Here is a 27914-nt window from a genome sequence, read left to right as displayed (position 1 = left end):
GTATGCTGCCATGACGAATCCTGCCTGTACACAGCCGGATTCGCGGGTCTGAGACGCGCGTTTCACTGTCGCTTCCTCAGTCAGATGCATGTGGACTGTGATACACAGGTGATCTTTAACCTGCGTTGTAACCAATGGGAGAGCAGGTGCTGTGTGTTGCAGATGCAATACCCTTGTCAATAGGTCCAAGTGTTAACTCCCTCTATTGGTCCACAGCAACAGGAGGGAGTGAGTCATAGGAGGGGGGAGTGTTTGGGTTAGATGAAGCTCATTAAGATCGTTATGAGCTTCATCTAACCCAAACACTCCCCCCTCCTATGACTCACTCCCTCCTGTTGCTGTGGACCAATAGAGGGAGTTAACACTTGGACCTATTGACAAGGGTATTGCATCTGCAACACACAGCACCTGCTCTCCCATTGGTCACAACGCAGGTTAAAGATCACCTGTGTATCACAGTCCACATGCATCTGACTGAGGAAGCGACAGTGAAACGCGCGTCTCAGACCCGCGAATCCGGCTGTGTACAGGCGGGATTCGTCATGGCAGCATACTGACAGGCTCTTCTAGTGGCAGATTTTCTATACTACACACCGGCTCCCTGGAGGTGAGCGCTCAGGTACTTTTCATACTACACTTTCTTTAGCGCACTGAGTGGCTTTATTCAACAGAGACAAGTTTGTGACCCTGCAATACCTTTAGGGCAACAGAGCTCCACTTGTCCTGTACTAGCCATAGTGCAGCTACCCTCATACTCTTTCTTCCTATCACTGCATATGCGATCTGGGTTTCCCACCACTCACCACTACCTTTGGTATATGACTGGCAGCAGCACAGATCGCAAACCTATGCTGTGTTATTTCATTACGATAACTATTGTCTCTATGAGTACTCTCATTGGGGTGCGCCTATTAGAGGTTCCTGCAATGTTTACACCAGGACCTTCTTTTTAAAGCAGTTCAACAGCAGATACTCATTGTACTTATTCCCTACCCTGGGAGTACCTTTATAGTACGCTCACATGCCATTCAATGGCTATACAATGGCATGCAGCAGCTGCTATTTTGTAAACTCCACATAAAGGAGTAGCTTTACTTTTTCCTATAACCTTACTGTCTACAAGTACCTGGGTGGCATCACAGGTGACCTACGTGTGATCTGCCTCTCATTTAGAGATGAGCGGTTCGGATTCTGTGGAATCCGAACCGCTCCGAACATTGGGGATCCGAGTCCACCCGAACCCTGTTCGGGTGTTCACCGCCTGACTCGGATCCCCGTTCGGGGCCGAACGGCGGCCGCCTGATGTCGGATTCTCACTAGAGAATCCGACATCAGGTCTCCTCGCGTGTAGGGCAGAGCGCAGTGATAGCGCTCTGCCCTACACAGACACAGACACACAGCCGCCAGCGGCAGCTGTGTGTTTGTTACAGCAGCCAATGAGAGTCACACAGACTCTCATTGGCTGCTGCACGGAGGGAGCCGGCTGGAGCTCACACATGAGCTCCGTCTTCCGGCTCCCTCCTCAGCGTGTGACAGAGCGGACGGCGCGGGAGCGGGGATACAGGTAAGTTTTATTTTTTTTATTTTTTTACTTGTCAAAGGTCCGGGGGCGCTACTGGGGGGGGGGGGTCTGCACTACTGGGGGGGTCTGCTACTGGGGGGGGCTATACTACTGGGGGGGCCATACTACAGAGGGGCCTGCTACTGGGGGGGCTATACTACTGGGGGGGGGTCTGCACTACTGGGGGGGTCTGCTACTGGGGGAGGCAATACTACTGGGGGGGCCATACTACAGAGGGGCCTGCTACTGGGGGGGGCTATACTACTGGGGGGGGGGCATACTACTGGGGGGGATCTGCACTATTGGGGGGCCATACTACAGAGGGGCCTGCTACTGGGGGGGGGCTATACTACTGGGGGGGTCTGCACTACTGGGGGGGGTCTGCTACTGGGCAGGGCTATACTACTGGGGGGGCCATACTACAGAGGGGCCTGCTACTGGGGGGGGCTATACTACTGGGGGGGGTCTGCTACTGGGGGGGCCATACTACTGAGGGGCCTGCTACTGGGGGGGGCCATACTACTGGGGGGGCCTACTACAGGGGGGGCCATACTACAGGGGGGGGCCCATACTACAGGGGGGGCTACTACTGGAGCAGCCTACTACTGGGGGGGCCTGCTACTGGGGCAGCCTACTACTGGGGGAGCCATACTACTGGGGGGGCATACTACTGGGTGGCATGCTAATGGGGGGCATACTACTGGGGGGGCCTGCTAATGGGGGACATACTACTGGGGGGGCCTGCTAATGGGGGGCATACTACTGGGGAGCATTCAACTGGGGGCACTGCATAGTGGACCGTACTACTAAGGGGACTGCATAGGGGGCACCACTGCTGGGGGACATTGTGTAAGGGACACCGCTACTGTGGGCATTGTGTAAAAGGGTCACTACTGTGGGCATTGTGTAAAAGGGGCACTACTGTGTGTCGTAACATAAATAAGAGACACTACTTTATGGTGTAATGTGAATCAGGCCCTATGTGCGGTGTAATGCTAATAAGATTGTGCACTGTGACTCCTAGGCCGTAGCCCACTTTGTAAACAAGTACTGTGACTCTGCTGGCCGTACCCCACTGGGTGGGTGCACTACTTTTCATTTCTGCCACTGCTGTGTGGCAATGTGTCATAGATGTGCTTTATACTGTGGTGTCTGTGTCGTTGTGCCGCTGCTTTGTCGCTTAGTAACCAGTCAGCTCACTGCAACCTTTGGCCAATAATGTTGAAAACAATATTATAAGCTGTGATATGGTCTAAATTGACTGGAAATTAATGTTATTGAGGTTAATAATACTCTAGGAAGAAAAAAAAGACCAATTTATGTGATTTTAGCTTTTTTTGTCAATTTTTGTAAAAAAATCCAAATCCAAATCCAAAGCCAGTCACCGCAGTTTGGCAAATCCAAATCCAAATCCAAAGCCGGACGACGAATTAGAACCAAATCCAAATCCAAATCCGGCAAAAATGGTCCGACGCACATCCCTACTCTCATTACAACCTGTGATTTACTTATATTCATTTTGATATTTGCAGGGTCAGCTATTATTTCATCTGACCCCCTTATCATTGTATTTCTCTGATTACTTTTCAGTGTTATTGTGCTGTGATATCTCACGTAACCTATATTGAATATTGTATGGTTATTATCACATTCTTTTCTAGAAGATTTCCTTGTATGCTTCTGCCGTAATTCTGATAAGCCATTGTGCTATGACGACATTTTGAGGTCATTGAACTAGTATATGTTTTATATAGGTCTCAATATTGTATGAGACAGAGAATTATAGACCTATTTGTAATATTTCACTTAGCTTCACACAATTGTGGTAAGTATTGTATTATATGTTGTCTTATGTTCTATGTATGTTCGTGTTCTGCTTGTGATAATTTATAGCTGTTATTCCAACAGTAATGCCAATAAGTAACAGGCTCAGACTTGTTTTTGGTATTTTAAAATATATCTAATAAAAGTTATTTTTTATATATTATTCTTATTATAACCTTTACATTCGAGTGCCCCCAACAAGAGAGTTTTCTTCTTCTTCCCCATACTAGGGTTAGGAAAACTGTTGGTCAGTATCCTAACCCCCCTTTCCTACCCCTCCCTCCCCTCTGCTTAAACCTAACCCTCCCCCGCTAGTGCCTGAACCTAACTTTTCCCACAGTGCCTAACCCTCCCCCCCAAATGCCTAACCCTAATCCTAACCCTCCTCCGCTAGTGCCTGAACCTAACTTCTCCCACAGTGCCTAACCGTCCCCCCCCAAATGCCTAACCCTAATCTTAACCCTCCTCCGCTAGTGCCTAAACCTAACTTCTCCCCCAGTGCCTAACCCTAACCCTCCCCCAAGTGCCTAACCCTAATCCTAACCCTCCCCATAACCCCAGCACTTACCGTCGGGATTCTGACAGGTGTCGGGACTCTGACGCCAGCATTCTAGGCGCCAGCCTCCCGACTATCAAGATTATAACTACATCTCTTGAGGAAGTATCACCCTCCTTGCACCAGTGTATATACAGCATTGTACTGTATTATCATTACTGTGTTTCAGGTTCCAGACCCTCCAGTGTCATCCTTCCCACCATTTGTAGCCAAGAACTTCCAATGGATGCTATAACACGTTGGCGGAACAGCACACTAATCTTTAAAGACAGGTATAATGCACTGTATTTTATAACTTTCTTACTTCTTTACTTTACTTCTTTCCTTACTCTGTTGCTTACAGACAGCAGAGCGGAGGCCGCCATTTTGTAGGCTAAACTGATCTTCCTTGTAATGCAATCTATTAATTCACTAGGGGCAGCTGCTATCAGTGAACCATGAGGCACAAAGGTCTCTTTATCCACTTTGTATAGGCAACAGGAATATATTATTAAATTTACCAGTTAATTCATATTAACTGTACTATTTTACATCCAATTCATCTGAAACAATTGTGGGCTAAATTCCCAAAATGTAAACTATCTTATATATAAAATTCATTGGTCTGTTTGTTTGCTATGGATTGGACACCCCTGCACCGATTGGGATAAAACAAAATACGAGGTGATCCAGTTGGATCCTGGCCAGGTTTTAGGTGGGCTAGGGTCCCGGTCGGACCTCCCATTGGTGTACGCTGGGCAGAACTTTGACCCAGGGGGCCTGTTCCGAGCCTTCCACTGGATGGATTTGGACGAAAATTTCACAGAGTGGTAACATTGGATCCCAGAAGACATACATAGGGTGGTTGAGGTCCTGATCATCTAAAGACCTTTGACAGTCTCTATACTGTATAACAAGGTGATCTTAAAACTGGGATTAACTGAACTCCATATTATACACTACTTGTAAATACTGTGTTAATTACATCAGGCTTTAGGACATTAGCTCCATGTTATTAATGCTAGAATATTTTACTATAAAACTGACATTATTACTTGCTCCAAATTGATAAAAGTAGCCTGCAGTATTTGTGATTATGACTAGAAAACAGTTAATTATATGATATTTAAAGACACCATTAGCAGCATGTATCTGCCAGAACCATACAAACACACAGACTGCCAGAACCATACAAACACACAGACTGCCAGAACCATACAAACTTAAACTTACTGTAAATATTAACTTAACCTTTTATACTCAGATAATAACTTCAAAAATACAGACGGCATATTGTCAGCGTTGTACTCTACTAGTACCATGTATGGTCTATTTATTACTAATGCTGCCCATCCACTAGGCGATTAAACCTAGCGATGGGGCGATAACGACGGTCGTTATCGCTCCATCGCTTGGTAATCGGCCGCAAATCGGGCAGTAAAAGGTTAAAAAACGGCCAGAGATGGTCGTTTTTACCATCAATCATCGTCCGAACATGACGGTCAACCAGGTTGCTATGTTCGGGGATGATTGATCTGCATATACTGAACGTCTGAACGTTCAGTGTATGCAGTTCACCCCGCGGGAGACGACGGCGTCGTAATTGTGCCATCGTCCCCCGCATCGCCTAGTGGATGGGCAGCTTTAGTTACGTCTATTGCATGTTTACATGTCACAAAAATATTACAGCATTTACAGTAAGATGATTATCTTTGTTGTTAGTAGTGTATATGATACAGTCCTACTGGAATCCCCCTATGGCAAGAAATAATTTTGTAACCAAGGTTACTGCCAGTGACTCATGGAAGCTTAGTGTTGTCGTGTGTCCATTATGGCATTCACACAGCGTCAGCATACAGCAATATGAGTTCCCATCACACCAGTATGAGTATGCTGTATGAGCACTGCCTGCACAAGTCTCAATATTCACACTGTCTGCTATGTGCGAGCTAGAAAATAAAAGTGTTGCTCAATATGACCAACACTTATACATACACTATCAAACTATATTTATTTTACTATTTTGTTTATACAGTTCTAGGACATGTTATTTGCATGGTATGCAATGGCGTAACTATAGAGGGTGCAAGGGGGGTGCTTGCTATGGGGCCCGGCGGCTTAGGGTGCCAGCAGGCCCAGCAAGCAACCCCGTGCACCCTGCCAAGTACAGCGCCAATGTCATTTTTCATCAGAAGCCGGTCGCAAGCCAATAGGAACTCGCTGACCAGCAGCCAATCGGCAGTGGCTGCTGGTCTGCAAGTTTCGACTGTCTCGCAACCGGCGCCTGATTAAAAATGACATCGGCTCTCTTAGAAGCTGGAAGGAGGGGTGGCTATGATGATATCCCCGGAACACGGCCACGTCTCCTTCCAGCCTCAGTGAGGAGAGATGGAGCGGTACGCCGGGCTCAGGAGGAGGTAAGTATTACGGGGCTGGGGAGGGGGTAAATATTACGGGGCTGGGAGGAGCCCCGAGGAAATTTTGCTATGGGGCCCTCATACCACTGGTTACGCCACTGATGGTATGTGTCATAGAGTCTCATCAACAGAAATGCAAAATCCCTATTTACGTTAGATTTCCACCAGAGAATAGCAAAATTACATGATATCAGGGTATAATGGCCTATACTTATTATAGAGGGCCTATTGGCCCCCAATAATTACATATCCAACTTGCATTGAGTTGCGGCAGTGGATACTTAACTACCAGAGCAATTCAGTATTACTCCAGTGCAGGGACTTCTGCTCCGAAAAGTAGCCGGATCTGGATCTCCCCTGGTTTTGGATCTGAATCTGGTTTTGGATTTTTTTCCTCCGTGTTTTGTTTTCGTGTTTTGGTTTTGGATTTTTTTCTTAAAAAATCATAAAAACAACTAAAACCACATAATTTGGGCCTGCTTTGTTCCTACAGTAATATTAACCTGAATAACAATGATTTTCAGGCATTTCTAGGCATTTTTAACCACCTCACAGCTCACAATATGGATTTCACTATTTTTCACCAATATAGGCCAAAGGCTGCAGCGAGCTGGCTGGCTAATGTAAGTGACAGAGCATCAGCACAAATGCACGGCAGTTTAAAAAAATATAGGACATCTATGAAAAATTGCCACACAGCAGTGGCAGACAGGGTGGCAGTGTAATAAACTATAATAATGTCAGTCGGCAATGCCCCAAATTGTGCCAAATGTAAAGGAAAGAGATGCAAGATGGAATTGTCCCACCCACTCTTATGTGGGATATTAAAAAGGACATGCACAGTTTAACAAACCAAGCACTTTAACCACTAGGACTGATACTTTGAAGACTGAACTCCTTGGTTTGTTTGGGCCTCCACAAAACATTTTTTGGAAGGACTACCTTCAATTATTAAGGAGGAGGTTGATGATTTGGGTGTTGGTGGTGGAGATTGCATGTTATGGTCCAAACTGCTGGTAGCTGATACTGGACTGCTTGTTATTAATTTACAAATTATAATTCTGTTAAACAAATTGCATGAACTCGCTGCAAATGACGTAACAGGGAGGAGGTGCCTAGATGGTTAACATCCCTTCCTCTGCTAACTTTGGCTTTCAAATGGAACAGATGCCTTCACAACTGTTGTCAGAATTTAGATTAAAATAATTCCACACCCAAGACGTTGCTTTTCTGGCTTTCTTTTTATCATTAGCAAGAACTGCTGCCACTGGTGGCTGATTTACGCAAACCACATCCTTATCATCAACATTCACATTAGCGTCAGATAGGACATAAATTTCTCCCTCATCCTCCTTTTGCACTTCCCCCACACTATCATCCTCATTTTTTATTATTTCACCATCTAATACTAGCACAGCCGTCATGGCGTCAGTGATCCGTTGTGAAACTGGGTGACAGCTGTTATACTTACTTCCTCTATCAAAGGACTGTTTAATAGTCAATTGTTTTTTTAAATTACTTTTGATCACGAATGAGGATGTAGGTGATGATGTAGGTGTTGGTGTTGGAGAACGAAGGCGCTTGGATACCACAGAGAGGTAGCAGGTAGGTGACACTGGACTTGTTATGTTTTGAGTTTTGGAACTTGGCGACGTAGACTTTGACATTTGATGAATGTGCTCCTGACTGGAGTCGGGCAGCACAAGGTTGCAACGTGCGTTACTGGCTGGATCTTGTGCACTACTGCGGTTAAGCCGAAAACCCACCCACACAAAGAAGAAAAAAATATGACACTTTTATTGTTTTTTTTTTAAGAACGACTGGAGTCAGGCAGCACAAGGTTGCAATGTGCGTTGCTAGCTGGCTCTTGTGCACTACTGTGGTTAAGCATAACACGCATGCACACACGGAAAGATATAAAAAGACACTTTGATTTTATTTTTTTTTTGACTTTTTTTTTTTTTATGGTGTCCAGAACTTGGGCCCAGAGATGGACACAAAACAAGCCCAGGACACAGCAGACAGCCCAGATGGATCACCAGACAGCACAGTGACAGCACCGTGACCAGAGACCAGAATGGATCAGCACAGACAGCACAGTGATAGTGACAGCACCGTGACCAGAGGCCAGAATGGATCAGCACCAGCCCAGGACACAGCAGATAGCACCAGCACCTCTCCCAGCCCTACACTACCCACCCTCCCTGTTCAGTCTCCACAGCCGGAGTGAAATGGCGTCCGTCGCATGGTCCCTATATACTACATTGATCATAGAGACGAAAGCTCGCGAACCGCGAGATTTCCATCTCTATGGTCTTGCCTCGGTTTCGAGAACCGAGTAAGGCAGGAACCTCCGAGCCTGCCTGGATCCGACTCGGATATGCTAAATTCGGGTGGGTTCAGTTCTCTGGGAACCAAACCCGCTCATCTCTAGTAGATACTTTGCCTAATCGTACACAGGGCCTGATTCAGAGCCGGACGCTATTTGCGCTCGCTCGTTCAGAAAAAGGGGCCGGATATTTAAATTGAGCGCTCGCTCTTTGCGGTCTGTTGACACCTCTATGTCTGAGCGAGAGAACGAAATATGCGCTCGCTATTTTGTAAATACGCCCCCTGGCCGTTCGCATCATACATCATCTCCGCTATTTATTAGATTAATCGAGTACATCGAAAGGCGAATGAACTGCTCGCAGTGCTTTCGGTTGGATTTTCCTACCGCAATCATGCGAACAGTTCAGGCTCAGAAACAACCAAGTGACGTGGTCGATGACGCTGCTTTGTTAATTATGCACACCCTTAAAACGCCCGTTTTGACCGTTTGGCACGCCTGCGTTCGGATCTCCACTCCCTGTTTTCAAGCACCTTCCCCTGTTACCACCCACAAAGGCCTCATCCTTTCACTCAAATTAGCAGGCATTCGCTATTTTGCGAACACACGATTTCTGACCGCACTGACTGGTTGGCGCATGCGCATTACGACCCATACGCATGCGCAGATGTGCGAACATTGCTCGGAGCGAACGAGCGGCCGCTTACGAGTGGCTCTGAATCAGGCCCACTGTTCCATTCAGCCGCTGCAACCTACTTACTTTATAATTATAATACCAGAATCCATCCTTGTACAGTATACTGAGAATCCGCGTGACTGCAGGTGGAAGCCTATTCTACTTACTGTTTTTATGTCCAGAACTATATCCAAACTTACTTGCATCCACCCCATGCTGGGTGCAAAAGATCTGTCCACACATGTCGGCCTACATGCCCGTGACACTTCTATGGGACTGAACGGGATGTAGTTATGAGACCGGCGGCTGCGATGCCACCAGTCTCATACCAACACCCAAATCCTGACAAGGGACTTAAGACAGGTGTCGAAGTACCGACGCCTATCTTAATTCGGATGCCGGAATTGCAAAAGGACGCCAAGCCGAACGTGGTAAGTCCGGGGAGCCCCTAGCGTCAGCCGCGCGGGGGGGGGGGTTAGGTTTAGGGAGCGTAGTGGGGTTAGGGTTAGGCTTTGGTGGGGGGGTCATGGTTAGGCACCCCTAATGGGGAGGGTTAGGGTTAGGCACCACTGGGGGCCTTAGGGTTAGGCACTAGGGGGAGAGGGTTAGGTTTAGGCACGAAGAGGGGGGGTTAGGTTTAGGCACTAACGGGGATGGTTAGGGTTAGGCTACAAGAAAGGAGGGTTAGGGGGGGAAGGGTAAGTATACTTACCCGACCCCTGTCGGGACACCAACCATCAGGATGCCGCTGTCGTTATTCTGGCAGGAGGCATTCCGACAGCTGGCATTACATACCCATTCCGACTGAACAGTTCTGAGTGTTTGTTAGGTCACCCTTCAGAAATGCCCATTTCTCATAAAGGGCTCTATTTACTACAATCCGCATTAAAATGCAGATTGTAGTGTGATATTACCGACTGAATTCACATCGCGAATTCATGCAATATCACAGGGATTTATTAAAAATCCCTTGCAGGGACAGAGCTTGCGATAAAGCTCTGGGCCTGATTCAGAGCCGCTCGTAAGCGGCCGCTCATTCGCTCCGAGCGATGTTCGCACATCTGCGCATGCGTATGGGTTGTAGTACGCATGCGCGAACCAGTCAGTGCGTTCGAAAATCGTGTGCTCGCAAAATAGCGAATGCCTGCTAATTTGAGTGACAGGATGAGGCGTTTGTGGATGGTAACAGGGGAAGGTGCTTGAAAACGGGGAGTGGAGATCCGAACGCAGGCGTGCTTAAAGGTCAAAACGGGCGTTTTATGGGTGTGCATAATTAACAAAGCAGCGTCATTGACCACGTCATTTGGTGCCTGTTAGCCTGAACTGCTCGCATGATTGCGGTAGGAAAATGCTACCACAAGCACTGGGAGCAGTTCATACGCCTTTCGATGTACTCGATTAATCAAATAAATAGCGGAGATGACGTATGATGCGAGCGGCCAGGGGGCGTTTTTTCCAAAATAGTGAGCGCATGTTTCGTTCGCTCGTTCAGACATAGAAGCGTCAACAGACCGCAAAGAGCGAGCGCTTAATTTAAATAGCCAGCCCCTTTTTCTGAACGAGCGTCCGCAAATAGCGTCCAGCTCTGAATCAGGCCCTCTGTCCCTGCGAATTCCCTCCCCAGCCTTATCACGTTATTTTTCTGAAAATATACAGTGACAAGGTGCCCATGCATGCACCGACCAGCAGCCGAAACCTCCCCGTGATCGCGCCAACCCCCCCTGCGACCCCCCCTTAATTTAACTTACCTCTCGTGATCGGTGCTCCGGTGATGTCCTCCGTGGCTCCGGTCAGCTGGTCTCCCATCCTGCTCTGTGATTATGTGTGGGCACACTACTGTGACACTTGCTGTATAGTGTCAGCTAACTTCCACTGGTCTCTCACCATGGACCAGTCTCTGCAGGCTTTAGCTTAGAGACACTGGGTGCAATCCAGAACAGCCAAAGAACGGAATAGCATTCTGCTCTATTCTAGTGGTCACAGGGTACAAGCAGATGCGTTGTCTTGAGGCAAGATGTTTATTGCTCAATGTCTTGAAAAATACAATTCCTCCACTGCATACAGGTACTGTATTCATCAGAAGTATAAACCTCTCTGAGGGGTAAATTTACTAAAGTGAGAGTTTTTAGAAGTGGAGATGTTGCCCATAGCAACCAATCAGACTAGCGATTATCTTCTAGCAGGTGCTAGTTAAATGTTAATTGGAATCTGCTATGGGCAACATCTCCACTTCTAAAAACCCTCACTTTAGTAAATATTCCCCTAGTCATACACACATTCAGGGGTCACAGACACCTGTTTATCCTGTTCTTACGTACAGTACCACAGGGGCTAAACCCACCCTGGGTCCCTTAACCAATGAAACTGTCTCACACAATATAAATAAATACATCCTACATTTCAAAGGAGCTAACCAAATGTCTTCCCTCCTTTCATGCATATACCACTTGAACCAGTTTGTCATTCCTAAAATACAAACTGATTTAACATATAACTGTCTCTCTAAGGGGCCTATTCATTATGTTAATTATCGGGGTCCGAATGGATCTGCACATCAGATGGGACGATGCATAGAAGAATGTGGTGCTGTTACAGCACGTAACGTCACATTGCGCCATCGTACACCGTATCGTGCAGCGTGTACGGCGCGCACAATGTTACATAGCTTCACACAGTCGGCTGGGTCACACATCGTATAGTGTGTAACCAGCTTAAAAACATAATAACATGTTTTTTTGGTTGATAATTGTAGTGTTAAATTAATTACTTCATTCTGCCTTATATTTTTTTATTTATAGACATGTATGGTATCACCATCCCAACCTGCCTGAATCTAAAGCATTCTCAGCCAGTTCCCTTTGGGAAGACTTTCCCGGTTCAATAGATGCTGCTTATAACTACCCAGCAGAGGACACTATTTATTTATTCCAAGGTAAGTACGGATTTATATTACATGTAATTACATGCATTAAACACTGTTATCAGGTTTTGTATATTAGTTAGACAGTCACAATGTCGACATTCAGCATGACGGCACAGATTTATTTCACCATTGTTATAGTTTTCTTCTTCTTCTGTCCCTAACAGTAACCATAACGGCGACCCTAATCCTAGCCCTAGCACTAACCCTAACAGCGACCCTAATCCTAACCCTAATGGCGACTCTAATCCTAACCTTAGCGCTAACCCTAACGGAAACCTTATATCAATCTCTAACCCTAACCATAGCCCTAAGGGCAACCCTTATGGGAACCATAACCTGGAAATGTCGATATTATTACAATGTTGATGTTACCAATGTCAACATTATGTCAACATCGGAATTTTGCAGGTGTCGACATTAATGATGTCGACATTTTGACCATGTCGACATCATCAATCTTAACCACCGACTGCATACCTTGTTGACTGTATTTTGTCAACAATTCAGGGAGGATGTTCTGGCCGGTCAATGGATCCACCCTGATAAGCGGAGAACCACAAGATATAACTAGGTTTGGCTTCCCGGAGAACGTGAGGAAAATAGATGCAACGTTTCATGACAACGAGAACGAGAAAACCTTCTTTTTTACTGGAGACCTGTGCTGGAGGTATGATAGTGTATAGATTACCAGGATTGGGGCTATAGGAAAGCAGGAACATAAAAGTGCTATAGGTAATGCTTTGAAAACAGAGCAGTTACATTTGGTGGAAGTACAGGATAGTCACCAGAGACACTTCTGGTACATACCCCATAGTCTTCTGTATCTGGTTTATTTGTTCCTATTTCCCGCATCCCATTCAGTATTCCTGGTCCAGAAGTAAAAAAAATATACAGTCTAACTATCCAGGATCACGCCGGTGCCTGCATCTCCAGCGTCATTCCATAAGGCCCATTGTCTCCCTCGGCTCATGGTTACATATAACAATCACAGGGAGGCTGCCGGTTTAGCCTTGTCCAGGGAGAAAATTAACATTTCTTAATGATGTACAAATGTTGTTGATTTCCACATTGTGCTGCCGGAGACCCTGCATTTCATGTTCCATCTGCCCCTCTCCTCACATTATTCCATTATAGCCTGCATTAGGATATGGAGGATGTACAGGAAGTGTATCACTGAAGCACTTTCTGTTTATGGGGGAATAATACAATTAGGTGCGATAACTGTCTTATACCGCACACAGCCTTTTTGGGGTGCGAGGGTAAAGTAGAGAAGATTTTGGTCGCAAAGTTCCTTCATATGGCCGATCTGGATGCATCTCATGCCATCGCACTGAATGCCTCGCTATGTGTACTAGTGTCACCACTGTGAAATGACTTTGACCATCTTTCCCACTGTTATTTATGTAGGTATGATGAAAGACAAAACCTGATGGAGAGTGGATTCCCTGTGCCTCTGGAGTCACAATTCCCCGGCATTGGGAAAAATGTAGACGCAGCCTACATCCATGAGAACGGTAAGTTAGCTTACAATTTACAGATAAGCAATGAGCCACAAAAGCTTTACTTGTCTTCTGAACTTCCAGGGGGCACCACTTGTTTTACATATATTTGTAGAGAGTCCACAGGTAATTTTTTATTCTTCCACCTGTCCTCTGCTCTGTTGAATGACAGATCTTGAATTATGTCTTTATGGGGCCTATTCATCAGTGGAGGCCGTATGGCCCCCTATGATTAAATAATCATCTCGCTTCGAGGGATACTTAAGTATCCAACTCGCAGCGGGGGCAACTTGACACCGAAGCAATTCATCAATGCTCCTGTGCGGGGACAGCTGCTCCAAAAAGCAGCTGTTCCCTCGGTTAGTATCACAGCTACAGATGTAGCTGCGTTACTTACCTCCTCCCCGATGGCCTGGCTATGCATGCTTGACCTGAGGTCACTCATGCGCAAATCTGCCGGGAAGTAGTGAGGAGGTGGCAGAGGGATCCGCTCGGATCCCTCTTCGCATCCCCGGAACTCCTTCCCATAGGGGATCCGAGAACAAATGCTGTCTGAAGGTGGCCCTTGTTCTTTTAGTTTTCAGAGTTTGTTGAATACCAGTTGGTTCTACCGGACCCCTGATGATAAATGGCCCGGTAACTAAAATATGCGGAAGCTAGCATTTCCTCATGGTTACTGGGCTATTATCGCTAATGAATAGGCCCCTATGGCTTTATATTGTATAGGTTTGCCTTTCTTATTATCACAACTCAGCTTACCTTTATCACAGCTCTGATTCTCTGTATAACAGCTCTGCTTTTCTTTATAATGGCTCGGCATCTCTTTATCACAGCTCTGCTTCTCATTATCACATCTATGCACCAATTTATCACAGCTCTGCATCTCTTTATCACATCTCTGCTTCTCTTTATCACAGCTCTGCACCTCTTTATCACAGCTCTGCATATCTTTATCACAGCTCTGCATCTCTTTATCACATCTCTGCTTCTCTTTATCACAGCTCTGCACCTCTTTATCACATCTCTGCTTCTCTTTATCACAGCTCTGCACCTCTTTATCACAGCTCTGCACCTCTTTATCACAGCTCTGCACCTCTTTAACACAACTCTGCTTCTCTTTATCACAGCTCTGCACCTCTTTATCACAGCTCTGCATCTCTTTATCACAGCTCTGCATCTCTTTATCACATCTCTGCTTCTCTTTATCACAGCTCTGCATCTCTTTATCACAGCTCTAGATCTCTTTATCACAGCTCTGTTTCTCTTTATAATAATGATTAATCTCCTTATAATAACTCTGCATCTCTTTATTGCAGCTCTGCATCTCTTTATCACAGCTCTGCTTCTCTTTATCACATCTCTGCTTCTCTTTATCACAGCTCTGTATCTCTTTATCACAGCTCTGCATCTCTTTATCACAGCTCTGCATCTCTTTATCACATCTCTGCTTCTCTTTATCACAGCTCTGCATCTCTTTATCACAGTTCTAGATCTCTTTATCACAGCTCTGTTTCTCTTTATAATAATGATTAATCTCCTTATAATAACTCTGCATCTCTTTATTGCAGCTCTGTGTCTCTTTATCACATCTCTGCTTCTCTTTATCACAACTCTGAATCTCTTTATCACAGCTCTGTATTTCTTTATCACAGCTCTGTATTTCTTTATCACAGCTCTGTATCTCTTTATCACAGCTCTGTATTTCTTTATCACAGCTCTGTATCTCTTTATCACAGCTCTGTATCTCTTTATCACATCTCTGTATATCTTTATCACAGCTCTATATCTCTTTATCACAGCTCTGTATCTCTTTATCACAGCTCTGTATCTCTTTATCACAGATCTGCATCTCTTTACAGCTCTGCGTCTCTATCACAGCTCTGCTTCTCTTTATCACATCTCTGCTTCTCTTTATCACAGATCTGAATCTCTTTACAGCTCTGCATCTCTTTATCACATCTCTGCGTCTCTTTATCACATCTCTGCGTCTCTTTATCACATCTCTGCTTCTCTTTATCACAGCTCTGCATCTCTTTATCACAGCTCTGTATCTCTTTATCACAGCTCTGTATGTCTTTACAGCTCTGCGTCTCTTTATCACAGCTCTGCGTCTCTTTATCACATCTCTGCTTCTCTTTATCACAGATCTGAATCTCTTTATCACAGCTCTGTATCTCTTTATCACATCTCTGTATCTCTTTATCACAGCTCTATATCTCTTTATCATATCTCTGTATCTATTTATCACAGCTCTGCATCTCTTTATCACAGCTCTGCTTCTCTTTATCACAGCTCTGTATCTCTTTATCACATCTCTGTATCTCTATCGCAGCTCTGTATCTCTTTATTACATCTCTGTATCTCTTTATCACAGCTCTATATCTCTTTATCACAGCTCTGCATCTCTTTATCACATCTCTGTATCTCTTTATCACAGCTCTGCTTCTCTTTATCACAGCTCTGTATCTCTTTATCACAGCTCTGTATCTCTTTATCACAGCTCTGCGTCTCTTTATCACAGCTCTGCATCTCTTTATCACATCTCTGCTTCTCTTTATTACAGCTGTGAATCTCTTTATCACAGCTCTGTATCTCTTTATCACAGCTCTGTATTTCTTTATCACAGCTCTATATTTCTTTATCACATCTCTGTATCTCTATCACAGCTCTGTATCTCTTTATCACATCTCTGTATCTCTTTATCACAGCTCTATATCTCTTTATCACATCTATGTATCTCTTTATCACATCTCTGTATCTCTTTATCACATCTCTGCGTCTCTTTATCACAGCTCTGCGTCTCTTTATCACAGCTCTGCGTCTCTTTATCACATCTCTGTATCTCTTTATCACAGCTCTGTATCTCTTTACAGCTCTGTATCTCTTTATCACAGCTCTGTATCTCTTTACAGCTCTGCACTCTTTATCACAGCTCTGCGTCTCTTTATCACAGCTCTGCATCTCTTTATCACATCTCTGTATCTCTTTATCATAGCTCTGTATCTCTTTACAGCTCTGCGTCTCTTTATCACAGCTCTGCGTCTCTTTATCACAGCTCTGCATCTCTTTATCACAGGTCTGTATCTCTTTACAGCTCTTCGTCTCTTTATCACAGCTCTGCGTCTCTTTATCACAGCTCTGTATCTCTTTATCACAGCTCTGCTTCTCTTTATCACAGCTCTGTATTTCTTTATCACAGCTCTGTATCTCTATCACATCTCTGTATCTCTTTATCACATCTATGTATCTCTTTATCACATTTCTGTATCTCTTTATCACATTTCTGCATCTCTTTATCACATCTCTGCTTCTCTTTATCACAGCTCTGCACCTCTTTATCACATCTCTGCTTCTCTTTATCACAGCTCTGCACCTCTTTATCACAGCTCTGCACCTCTTTATCACAGCTCTGCACCTCTTTATCACAGCTCTGCACCTCTTTAACACAACTCTGCTTCTCTTTATCACAGCTCTGCACCTCTTTATCACAGCTCTGCATCTCTTTATCACAGCTCTGCATCTCTTTATCACATCTCTGCTTCTCTTTATCACAGCTCTGCATCTCTTTATCACAGCTCTAGATCTCTTTATCACAGCTCTGTTTCTCTTTATAATAATGATTAATCTCCTTATAATAACTCTGCATCTCTTTATTGCAGCTCTGCATCTCTTTATCACAGCTCTGCTTCTCTTTATCACATCTCTGCTTCTCTTTATCACAGCTCTGTATCTCTTTATCACAGCTCTGCATCTCTTTATCACAGCTCTGCATCTCTTTATCACATCTCTGCTTCTCTTTATCACAGCTCTGCATCTCTTTATCACAGTTCTAGATCTCTTTATCACAGCTCTGTTTCTCTTTATAATAATGATTAATCTCCTTATAATAACTCTGCATCTCTTTATTGCAGCTCTGCATCTCTTTATCACATCTCTGCTTCTCTTTATCACAACTCTGAATCTCTTTATCACAGCTCTGTATTTCTTTATCACAGCTCTGTATTTCTATATCACAGCTCTGTATCTCTTTATCACAGCTCTGTATTTCTTTATCACAGCTCTGTATCTCTTTATCACAGCTCTGTATCTCTTTATCACATCTCTGTATATCTTTATCACAGCTCTATATCTCTTTATCACAGCTCTGTATCTCTTTATCACAGCTCTGTATCTCTTTATCACAGCTCTGCATCTCTTTACAGCTCTGCGTCTCTATCACAGCTCTGCTTCTCTTTATCACATCTCTGCTTCTCTTTATCACAGATCTGAATCTCTTTACAGCTCTGCATCTCTTTATCACATCTCTGCGTCTCTTTATCACATCTCTGCGTCTCTTTATCACATCTCTGCTTCTCTTTATCACAGCTCTGCATCTCTTTATCACAGCTCTGTATCTCTTTATCACAGCTCTGTATGTCTTTACAGCTCTGCGTCTCTTTATCACAGCTCTGCGTCTCTTTATCACATCTCTGCTTCTCTTTATCACAGATCTGAATCTCTTTATCACAGCTCTGTATCTCTTTATCACATCTCTGTATCTCTTTATCACAGCTCTATATCTCTTTATCATATCTCTGTATCTATTTATCACAGCTCTGCATCTCTTTATCACAGCTCTGCTTCTCTTTATCACAGCTCTGTATCTCTTTATCACATCTCTGTATCTCTATCGCAGCTCTGTATCTCTTTATTACATCTCTGTATCTCTTTATCACAGCTCTATATCTCTTTATCACAGCTCTGCATCTCTTTATCACATCTCTGTATCTCTTTATCACAGCTCTGCTTCTCTTTATCACAGCTCTGTATCTCTTTATCACAGCTCTGTATCTCTTTATCACAGCTCTGCGTCTCTTTATCACAGCTCGGCATCTCTTTATCACATCTCTGCTTCTCTTTATTACAGCTGTGAATCTCTTTATCACAGCTCTGTATATCTTTATCACAGCTCTGTATTTCTTTATCACAGCTCTATATTTCTTTATCACATCTCTGTATCTCTATCACAGCTCTGCACTCTTTATCACAGCTCTGCGTCTCTTTATCACAGCTCTGCATCTCTTTATCACATCTCTGTATCTCTTTATCATAGCTCTGTATCTCTTTACAGCTCTGCGTCTCTTTATCACAGCTCTGCGTCTCTTTATCACAGCTCTGCATCTCTTTATCACAGCTCTGTATCTCTTTACAGCTCTTCATCTCTTTATCACAGCTCTGCGTCTCTTTATCACAGCTCTGTATCTCTTTATCACAGCTCTGCTTCTCTTTATCACAGCTCTGTATTTCTTTATCACAGCTCTGTATCTCTATCACATCTCTGTATCTCTTTATCACATCTATGTATCTCTTTATCACATTTCTGTATCTCTTTATCACATTTCTGCATCTCTTTATCACATCTCTGCTTCTCTTTATCACAGCTCTGCACCTCTTTATCAGATCTCTGCTTCTCTTTATCACAGCTCTGCACCTCTTTATCACAGCTCTGCACCTCTTTATCACAGCTCTGCACCTCTTTATCACAGCTCTGCACCTCTTTAACACAACTCTGCTTCTCTTTATCACAGCTCTGCACCTCTTTATCACAGCTCTGCATCTCTTTATCACAGCTCTGCATCTCTTTATCACATCTCTGCTTCTCTTTATCACAGCTCTGCATCTCTTTATCACAGCTCTAGATCTCTTTATCACAGCTCTGTTTCTCTTTATAATAATGATTAATCTCCTTATAATAACTCTGCATCTCTTTATTGCAGCTCTGTATCTCTTTATCACAGCTCTGCTTCTCTTTATCACATCTCTGCTTCTCTTTATCACAGCTCTGTATCTCTTTGTCACAGCTCTGCATCTCTTTATCACAGCTCTGCATCTCTTTATCACATCTCTGCTTCTCTTTATCACAGCTCTGCATCTCTTTATCACAGTTCTAGATCTCTTTATCACAGCTCTGTTTCTCTTTATAATAATGATTAATCTCCTTATAATAACTCTGCATCTCTTTATTGCAGCTCTGCGTCTCTTTATCACATCTCTGCTTCTCTTTATCACAACTCTGAATCTCTTTATCACAGCTCTGTATTTCTTTATCACAGCTCTGTATTTCTTTATCACAGCTCTGTATCTCTTTATCACAGCTCTGTATTTCTTTATCACAGCTCTGTATCTCTTTATCACAGCTCTGTATCTCTTTATCACATCTCTGTATATCTTTATCACAGCTCTATATCTCTTTATCACAGCTCTGTATCTCTTTATCACAGCTCTGTATCTCTTTATCACAGCTCTGCATCTCTTTACAGCTCTGCGTCTCTATCACAGCTCTGCTTCTCTTTATCACATCTCTGCTTCTCTTTATCACAGATCTGAATCTCTTTACAGCTCTGCATCTCTTTATCACATCTCTGCGTCTCTTTATCACATCTCTGCGTCTCTTTATCACATCTCTGCTTCTCTTTATCACAGCTCTGCATCTCTTTATCACAGCTCTGTATCTCTTTATCACAGCTCTGTATGTCTTTACAGCTCTGCGTCTCTTTATCACAGCTCTGCGTCTCTTTATCACATCTCTGCTTCTCTTTATCACAGATCTGAATCTCTTTATCACAGCTCTGTATCTCTTTATCACATCTCTGTATCTCTTTATCACAGCTCTATATCTCTTTATCATATCTCTGTATCTATTTATCACAGCTCTGCATCTCTTTATCACAGCTCTGCTTCTCTTTATCACAGCTCTGTATCTCTTTATCACATCTCTGTATCTCTATCGCAGCTCTGTATCTCTTTATTACATCTCTGTATCTCTTTATCACAGCTCTATATCTCTTTATCACAGCTCTGCATCTCTTTATCACATCTCTGTATCTCTTTATCACAGCTCTGCTTCTCTTTATCACAGCTCTGTATCTCTTTATCACAGCTCTGTATCTCTTTATCACAGCTCTGCGTCTCTTTATCACAGCTCTGCATCTCTTTATCACATCTCTGCTTCTCTTTATTACAGCTGTGAATCTCTTTATCACAGCTCTGTATCTCTTTATCACAGCTCTATATTTCTTTATCACATCTCTGTATCTCTATCACAGCTCTGTATCTCTTTATCACATCTCTGTATCTCTTTATCACAGCTCTATATCTCTTTATCACATCTATGTATCTCTTTATCACATCTCTGTATCTCTTTATCACATCTCTGCGTCTCTTTATCACAGCTCTGCGTCTCTTTATCACAGCTCTGCGTCTCTTTATCACATCTCTGTATCTCTTTATCACAGCTCTGTATCTCTTTACAGCTCTGTATCTCTTTATCACAGCTCTGTATCTCTTTACAGCTCTGCACTCTTTATCACAGCTCTGCGTCTCTTTATCACAGCTCTGCATCTCTTTATCACATCTCTGTATCTCTTTATCATAGCTCTGTATCTCTTTACAGCTCTGCGTCTCTTTATCACAGCTCTGCGTCTCTTTATCACAGCTCTGTATCTCTTTACAGCTCTGCACCTCTTTATCACAGCTCTGCGTCTCTTTATCACAGCTCTGTATCTCTTTATCACAGCTCTGCTTCTCTTTATCACAGCTCTGTATTTCTTTATCACAGCTCTGTTTCTCTATCACATCTCTGTATCTCTTTATCACATCTATGTATCTCTTTATCACATTTCTGTATCTCTTTATCACATTTCTGTATCTCTTTATCACAGCTCTGTATCTCTTTATCACATCTCTGTATCTCTTTATCACATCTCTGTATCTCTTTATCACAGCTCTGTATCTCTTTACAGCTCTGCGTCTCTTTATCACAGCTCTGCGTCTCTTTATCACATCTCTGTATCTCTTTATCACAGCTCTGCTTCTCTTTATCACATCTCTGTATCTCTTTATCACAGCTCTGTATCTCTTTATCACATCTCTGTATCTCTATCACATCTCTGTATCTCTTTATCACAGCTCTGCATCTCTTTATCACAGCTCTGCTTCTCTTTATCACATCTCTGTATCTCTTTATCACAGCTCTGTATCTCTTTACAGCTCTGCGTCTCTTTATCACAGCTCTGCGTCTCTTTATCACAGCTCTGCGTCTCTTTATCACAGCTCTGTGTCTCTTTATCACAGCTCTGCTTCTCTTTATCACAGCTCTGTATTTCTCTATCACAGCTCTGTATCTCTTTAACATGTCTGTATCTCTTTATCACAGCTCTATATCTCTTTATCACAGCTCTATATCTCTTTATCACAGCTCTGTATCTCTTTATCACAGCTCTGCTTCTCTTTATCACAGCTCTGTATCTCTTTATCACATCTCTGTATCTCTTTATCACAGCTCTGTATCTCTTTATCACATCTCTGTATCTCTTTATCACATCTCTGCTTCTCTTTATCACAGCTCTATATCTATTTATCACAGATCTATATCTCTTTATCACAGCTCTGCATCTCTTTATCACATTTCTGTATCTCTTTATCACATCTCTGTATCTCTTTATCACATCTCTGTATCTCTTTATCACAGCTCTGTATCTCTTTATCACAGCTCTGTATCTCTTTATCACAGCTCTGCATCTCTTTGTCACAGCTCTGCTTCTCTTTATCACATCTCTGTATCTCTTTATCACAGCTCTGTATCTCTTTATCACAGCTCTGTATCTCTTTATCACATCTCTGCTTCTCTTTATCACAGCTCTATATCTCTTTATCACAGCTCTATATCTCTTTATCACAGCTCTATATCTCTTTATCACAGCTCTATATCTCTTTATCACAGCTCTATATCTCTTTATCACAGCTCTGCATCTCTTTATCACATCTCTGTATCTCTTTATCACAGCTCTGTATCTCTTTATCACAGCTCTGTTTCTCTTTATCACAGCTCTGTATCTCTTTTTCACAGCTCTGTATCTCTTTATCACAGCTCTGTATTTCTTTATCACAGCTCTATATTTCTTTATCACATCTCTGTATCTCTATCACAGCTCTGTATCTCTTTATCACATCTCTGTATCTCTTTATCACAGCTCTATATCTCTTTATCACATCTATGTATCTCTTTATCACATTTCTGTATCTCTTTATCACATCTCTGTCTCTTTACAACTCTGCGTCTCTTTATCACAGCTCTGCATCTCTTTATCACAGCTCTGCGTCTCTTTATCACAGCTCTGCATCTCTTTATCACATCTCTGTATCTCTTTATCACAGCTCTGTATCTCTTTACAGCTCTGCGTCTCTTTATCACAGCTCTGCGTCTCTTTATCACAGCTCTGCATCTCTTTATCACATCTCTGTATCTCTTTATCACAGCTCTGTATCTCTTTACAGCTTTTCGTCTCTTTATCACAGCTCTGCGTCTCTTTATCACAGCTCTGTATCTCTTTATCACAGCTCTGCTTCTCTTTATCACAGCTCTGTATTTCTTTATCACATCTCTGTATCTCTATCACAGCTCTGTATCTCTTTATCACATCTCTGTATCTCTTTATCACAGCTCTATATCTCTTTATCACATCTATGTATCTCTTTATCACATCTATGTATCTCTTTATCACAGCTCTGTATCTCTTTACAGCTCTGCGTCTCTTTATCACAGCTCTGCGTCTCTTTATCACAGCTCTGTATCTCTTTATCACATCTCTGTATCTCTTTATCACATTTCTGCTTCTCTTAATCACATCTCTGTATCTCTTTATCACAGCTCTGTATCTCTTTATCACATCTCTGTATCTCTTTATCACAGCTCTGTATCTCTTTATCCCAGCTCTGTATCTCTTAATCCCAGCTCTGCTTCTCTTTATCACATTTCTGTATCTCTTTATCACAGCTCTGTATCTCTTTACAGCTCTGCGTCTCTTTATCACAGCTCTGCGTCTCTTTATCACAGCTCTGTATCTCTTTATCACAGCTCTGCTTCTCTTTATCACAGCTCTGTATTTCTTTATCATATCTCTGTATCTCTATCACAGCTCTGTATCTCTTTATCACCTGTCTGTATCTCTTTATCACAGCTCTATATCTCTTTATCACAGCTCTGTATCTCTTTATCACAGCTCTGCATCTCGTTATCACAGCTCTGCTTCTCTTTATCACAGCTCTGTATCTCTTTATCACAGCTCTGTATCTCTTTATCACAGCTCTGTATCTCTTTATCACATCTCTGTATCTCTTTATCACATCTCTGCTTCTCTTTATCACATCTCTATATCTCTTTATCACAGCTCTATATCTCTTTATCACAGCTCTGCATCTCTTTATCACATTTCTGTATCTCTTTATCACATCTCTGTATCTCTTTATCACAGCTCTGTATCTCTTTATCACAGCTCTGTATCTCTTTATCACAGCTCTGCTTCTCTTTATCACATCTCTGTATCTCTTTATCACAGCTCTGTATCTCTTTATCACAGCTCTGTATCTCTTTATCACATCTCTGCTTCTCTTTATCACAGCTCTATATCTCTTTATCACAGCTCTATATCTCTTTATCACAGCTCTATATCTTTTTATCACAGCTCTGCATCTCTTTATCACATCTCTGTATCTCTTTATCACAGCTCTGTATCTCTTTATCACAGCTGTTTCTCTTTATCACAGCTCTGTATCTCTTTTTCACATCTCTGTATCTCTTTATCACATATCTGCATCTATTTATCACATCTCTGTATCTCTTTATCACAGATCTACATCTCTTTATCACATCTCTGTATCTCTTTATCACAGCTCTGTATCTCTTTATCACAGCTCTCCTTCTCTTTATCACAGCTCTGCTTTTCTTTATCACATCTCTGTATCTCTTTATCACAGCTCTGCTTCTCTTTATAATAATGATTAATCTCCTTATAATAACTCTGCATCTCTTTATTGCAGCTCTGCATCGCTTTATCACAGTAGTGCTTCTATAACAGCTCTGTGTCTCTTTACACCAGTTCTGCATCTATGCAGTGACCCCTCCCATTACTGGCTTCTTGGAGCTTTTATATGTGGGGACTCACCCCCTCTATAGTCATTAATGCTCCCGTTTTAAGGGCCATTCTCCCTCTTCATATATGGGCTCTTTGCACACCTACTTTGTATGGTATTTCCCACCATTAAATAACTGGGGGTATCTTGCCCTCTCCAGCAAATTTTACGGCACCGGGTATGGGCTGTGGATGAGATTTCTCCCCCTGTTGTTCTCGCTGACGGGAATCACCACAGCTCTCTGTTTACCTCCTCCCCTCATTCTCTGACAGGACAAATCACAGAGCTGTATTACTCCGCCCGTTTCTTCACTGACAGATCACACAAACAGAGCACTGTATCACTCCACCTCCTGTCACAGGGGGGTGTTACATGTAGAATGCGTTAAACTCTGCTTTGTCATATTTGCTTGCACTCGTTTTACGAGCATGCACAGTGCAAATTCATGCAGATATGCTACACAGCCAAGTGTACATCCACCTCTGCATCAATTTGTTATCATCTATCTTAGCATATATAATATAGCAATACTGGATTATTACTATATCGGTTCTCAGGTTGTTGTTTTTTTTTTATAACAAATCTCACACCAGTAATATTCCCATCTATTTCCCATGTAGTCTTTCTGGTTATTAAAGGTAAGTTCACCAGCTGGGAGTATAACAGGGTAGCCTGTAAGAATAAATAAATAAATAATTTCCAGTACAAAAGCTGTGTTCTAAATATAAGTTGCCTGGTAAAACAGCATTAGACATAGGAAAATTCAGAACTTAATTTTTTCTATAGGGTGCCATATACTCTATATATAATATTATACAATTAATATTTAAGGGGTTGTCCACTTTGGACAATGCCTTCTTAATCAATACTGCTCCCCGCATACTGTACAGAATAGGAAGATCCCACAATGCTACCTGGATCTACTGACAGTCCTTTGGCTCTAGAGTACTCAAGGGGAGATTTATCAAATCTTGGGGAGAAATAAAGTGGAGAACTTGCCCATAGCAACCAATGGAACGTAGTTGATTGGTTGCTATGAGCAACTTCTCCACTTTATCCCTCTCCAAGATTTGATAAATCTCCCCCTCAGGGGTCTATTTACTAAGCAGTTTTAGGAAACAGAGTGAAAAGTGATAAGAAAGTGATAAGGTGCCAGCCGATCAGCTCCCAATTGTCATTTTTCAAACACAGCCTGTGAGATGACAGTTGGGAGCTGATTGGCTGGCACCTTGTCACTTTCTTATCACTTTTCAATCTGTCTCCTAACACTGGTTAGTAAATGGACCCCTCAGTCTCTTTATTGCACTTCAGTATACGGCTATAGGCAACTTGCAGTCAGCTGACCAATATAGGTAACAGGTGAGGTTCCCAGGGCTACGGTCCTATTTACTATACAATGCATTGGCGTCAGAATTGGTTAGGAAGGTATGGTGACATTATATATATTATATACCATTGTCTTGCTTTAATGTATTTCCATTCTTGTAAGTTTGTTAATGATCTTGTCTCATACAGGGTACATCTACTTTTACCGTGAAAAAACACAGATTGTGTACAACCCAAGGAATAATTATATTTCAGATGTCTCCGAGAAATTCTCACACTTGTGTTAACAATATGTCTATTCTTTAAGTTTATCTAATAACAGGTATTATTTATATACAAGACACATATATGTTTTGTTAAATGTTCAGGTATTTAAATTTTATAATAAAGCATATGCCTTCTTTGTATTCTACTAATTGTTCCTTCCTTGTGTTCACTATATTTATTGGGTCAGTGAGAGACCGAAGACCTTTATTTAAAAGCTAACAGACATAAAAGCTAGGGGGTATATTTCCTAAAGTAAGAGTTTTTAGAAGTTATGTTGTTGCCCATAGCAACCAATCAGATTCTACTTATTTATCTAGCACCTTCTAGAACAGGGGTGGAGAACCTTTTTTCTGCCGAGGGCCGATTTGATATATATAACATTAGTTGCTGGCCCTGTGCAGGCCATGCCCCCTCCATGTGATGTCACACAGGGGCGGGGACACAATCACTGGTCATTACAGCAATGCCCGGATCATCCTGACGATGATCCGGGGAGCAGTAAGGGCAGCGGTGTGACCGTCAGAAGCGTCCTAAGGACACTATGTAGCAGTGTTGCCTGGAGATTCTGGCTGCAGGGTGCTATTCTAGGCACCCTGCTAGCCAGATGAGGTTAGCAGAAAAAAGCTCAGAGGGCCAGACCAAATGATCTCGCGGGCTTTATACGGTCCCCAGGGCCTGAGGTTCCCCATCCCTGTCCTAGAAGATACTGTAATAGCTAGAATCTGATTGGTTGCTATGGGCAACAACTCCACTTCTAAAAACTCCTACTTTAGTAAATATACCCCTTGAGAGACCATGGTGATATTTCTAAAATGTAGCAAGTGAGATTGTGGGATGCAATTAATGAGAGCTAAAACCAAGAGACAGATCTACACCAGGAATGATAGTATTGTACAAAATGATAAGGCATACCAAAGATATTTTGTGGGAAATTACACCAAAATAGCTGGTTTTGGGGAGGCTAGAAGAAAAGTGAAAGCTACCACTATCGATTTGCTTCCGTGTTTAGGGAAAGGGGAGTGTGTGTCTGTGTGTGCATATTTTACCAGGGAAGGATCCAACAGCTGGGCATGTGCAGTACACTCACCGGGTCCAAACCTGGAAGCAAAGCGATAGTGGCAGCCCTGTCCCAGCAAAGAGCTATAAGCCCTTTGCTGGGACAGGACTTTTTGTGCTTTTGTGCTCCAACAATGTTAAATGCAAGCGGTAATTATTACATTGTGAGTTGGGGCAATATTTTCACACCACAACCGCATTTTAAATAAGATTTCTGGTCAATATGCCACTTTGAGTTTATCCAGTCAGGCAGCACCTGCTCTGCAAAGGAGTAACTTCCTGTCTGGCGAGTGCTCCCTCCCACACTATGGCCCCTGCTACAGTCACAGTCAGTTCAACCTCACACGTTACACCAAGTACACCATCCATTAAGAGATCTTCACAACCAACTATGCATTCACACAACACAATGTGTCACCAACTCTCTGCACAAATATCACTACTCAGAGTTAAAGCAGACAGACTGGCATTTCCATACTGTTCATTGCATCCTCAGACACGTCTTTTCATTCACACAACTACATATCAAAGTTACACTAAACTGTTATGCC

At 42.8% G+C, this 27914-nt stretch overlaps 1 protein-coding gene across 2 annotated transcripts in view; it reads left to right on the top strand.

Annotated features, from left to right (window-relative positions):
• The window catches only part of LOC148477475 (collagenase 3-like), a 36903-nt gene extending 10576 nt beyond the window's left edge, over nt 1–26327 (top strand). For both annotated transcript variants that reach the window (XM_088456694.1, XM_088456693.1), the window contains 5 exons: nt 4111–4213; nt 12141–12274; nt 12773–12932; nt 13673–13779; nt 26230–26327. In XM_088456694.1, coding sequence (XP_088312820.1) covers nt 4111–4213; nt 12141–12274; nt 12773–12932; nt 13673–13779; nt 26230–26327 — 602 coding nt within the window. The remainder of the gene's footprint in view (nt 1–4110; nt 4214–12140; nt 12275–12772; nt 12933–13672; nt 13780–26229) is intronic.
• The last annotated feature ends 1587 nt before the right edge of the window (nt 26328–27914 follow it).

The sequence above is a fragment of the Taudactylus pleione genome, unplaced genomic scaffold (genome assembly GCF_031769625.1).
Source record: "Taudactylus pleione unplaced genomic scaffold, aTauple2 ptg000711l, whole genome shotgun sequence".
Classification (NCBI taxonomy): domain Eukaryota; kingdom Metazoa; phylum Chordata; class Amphibia; order Anura; family Myobatrachidae; genus Taudactylus; species Taudactylus pleione.
The sequence above is the reverse complement of the archived record's forward strand: the minus strand, read 5'-3'. Positions and strand labels throughout refer to the sequence as shown.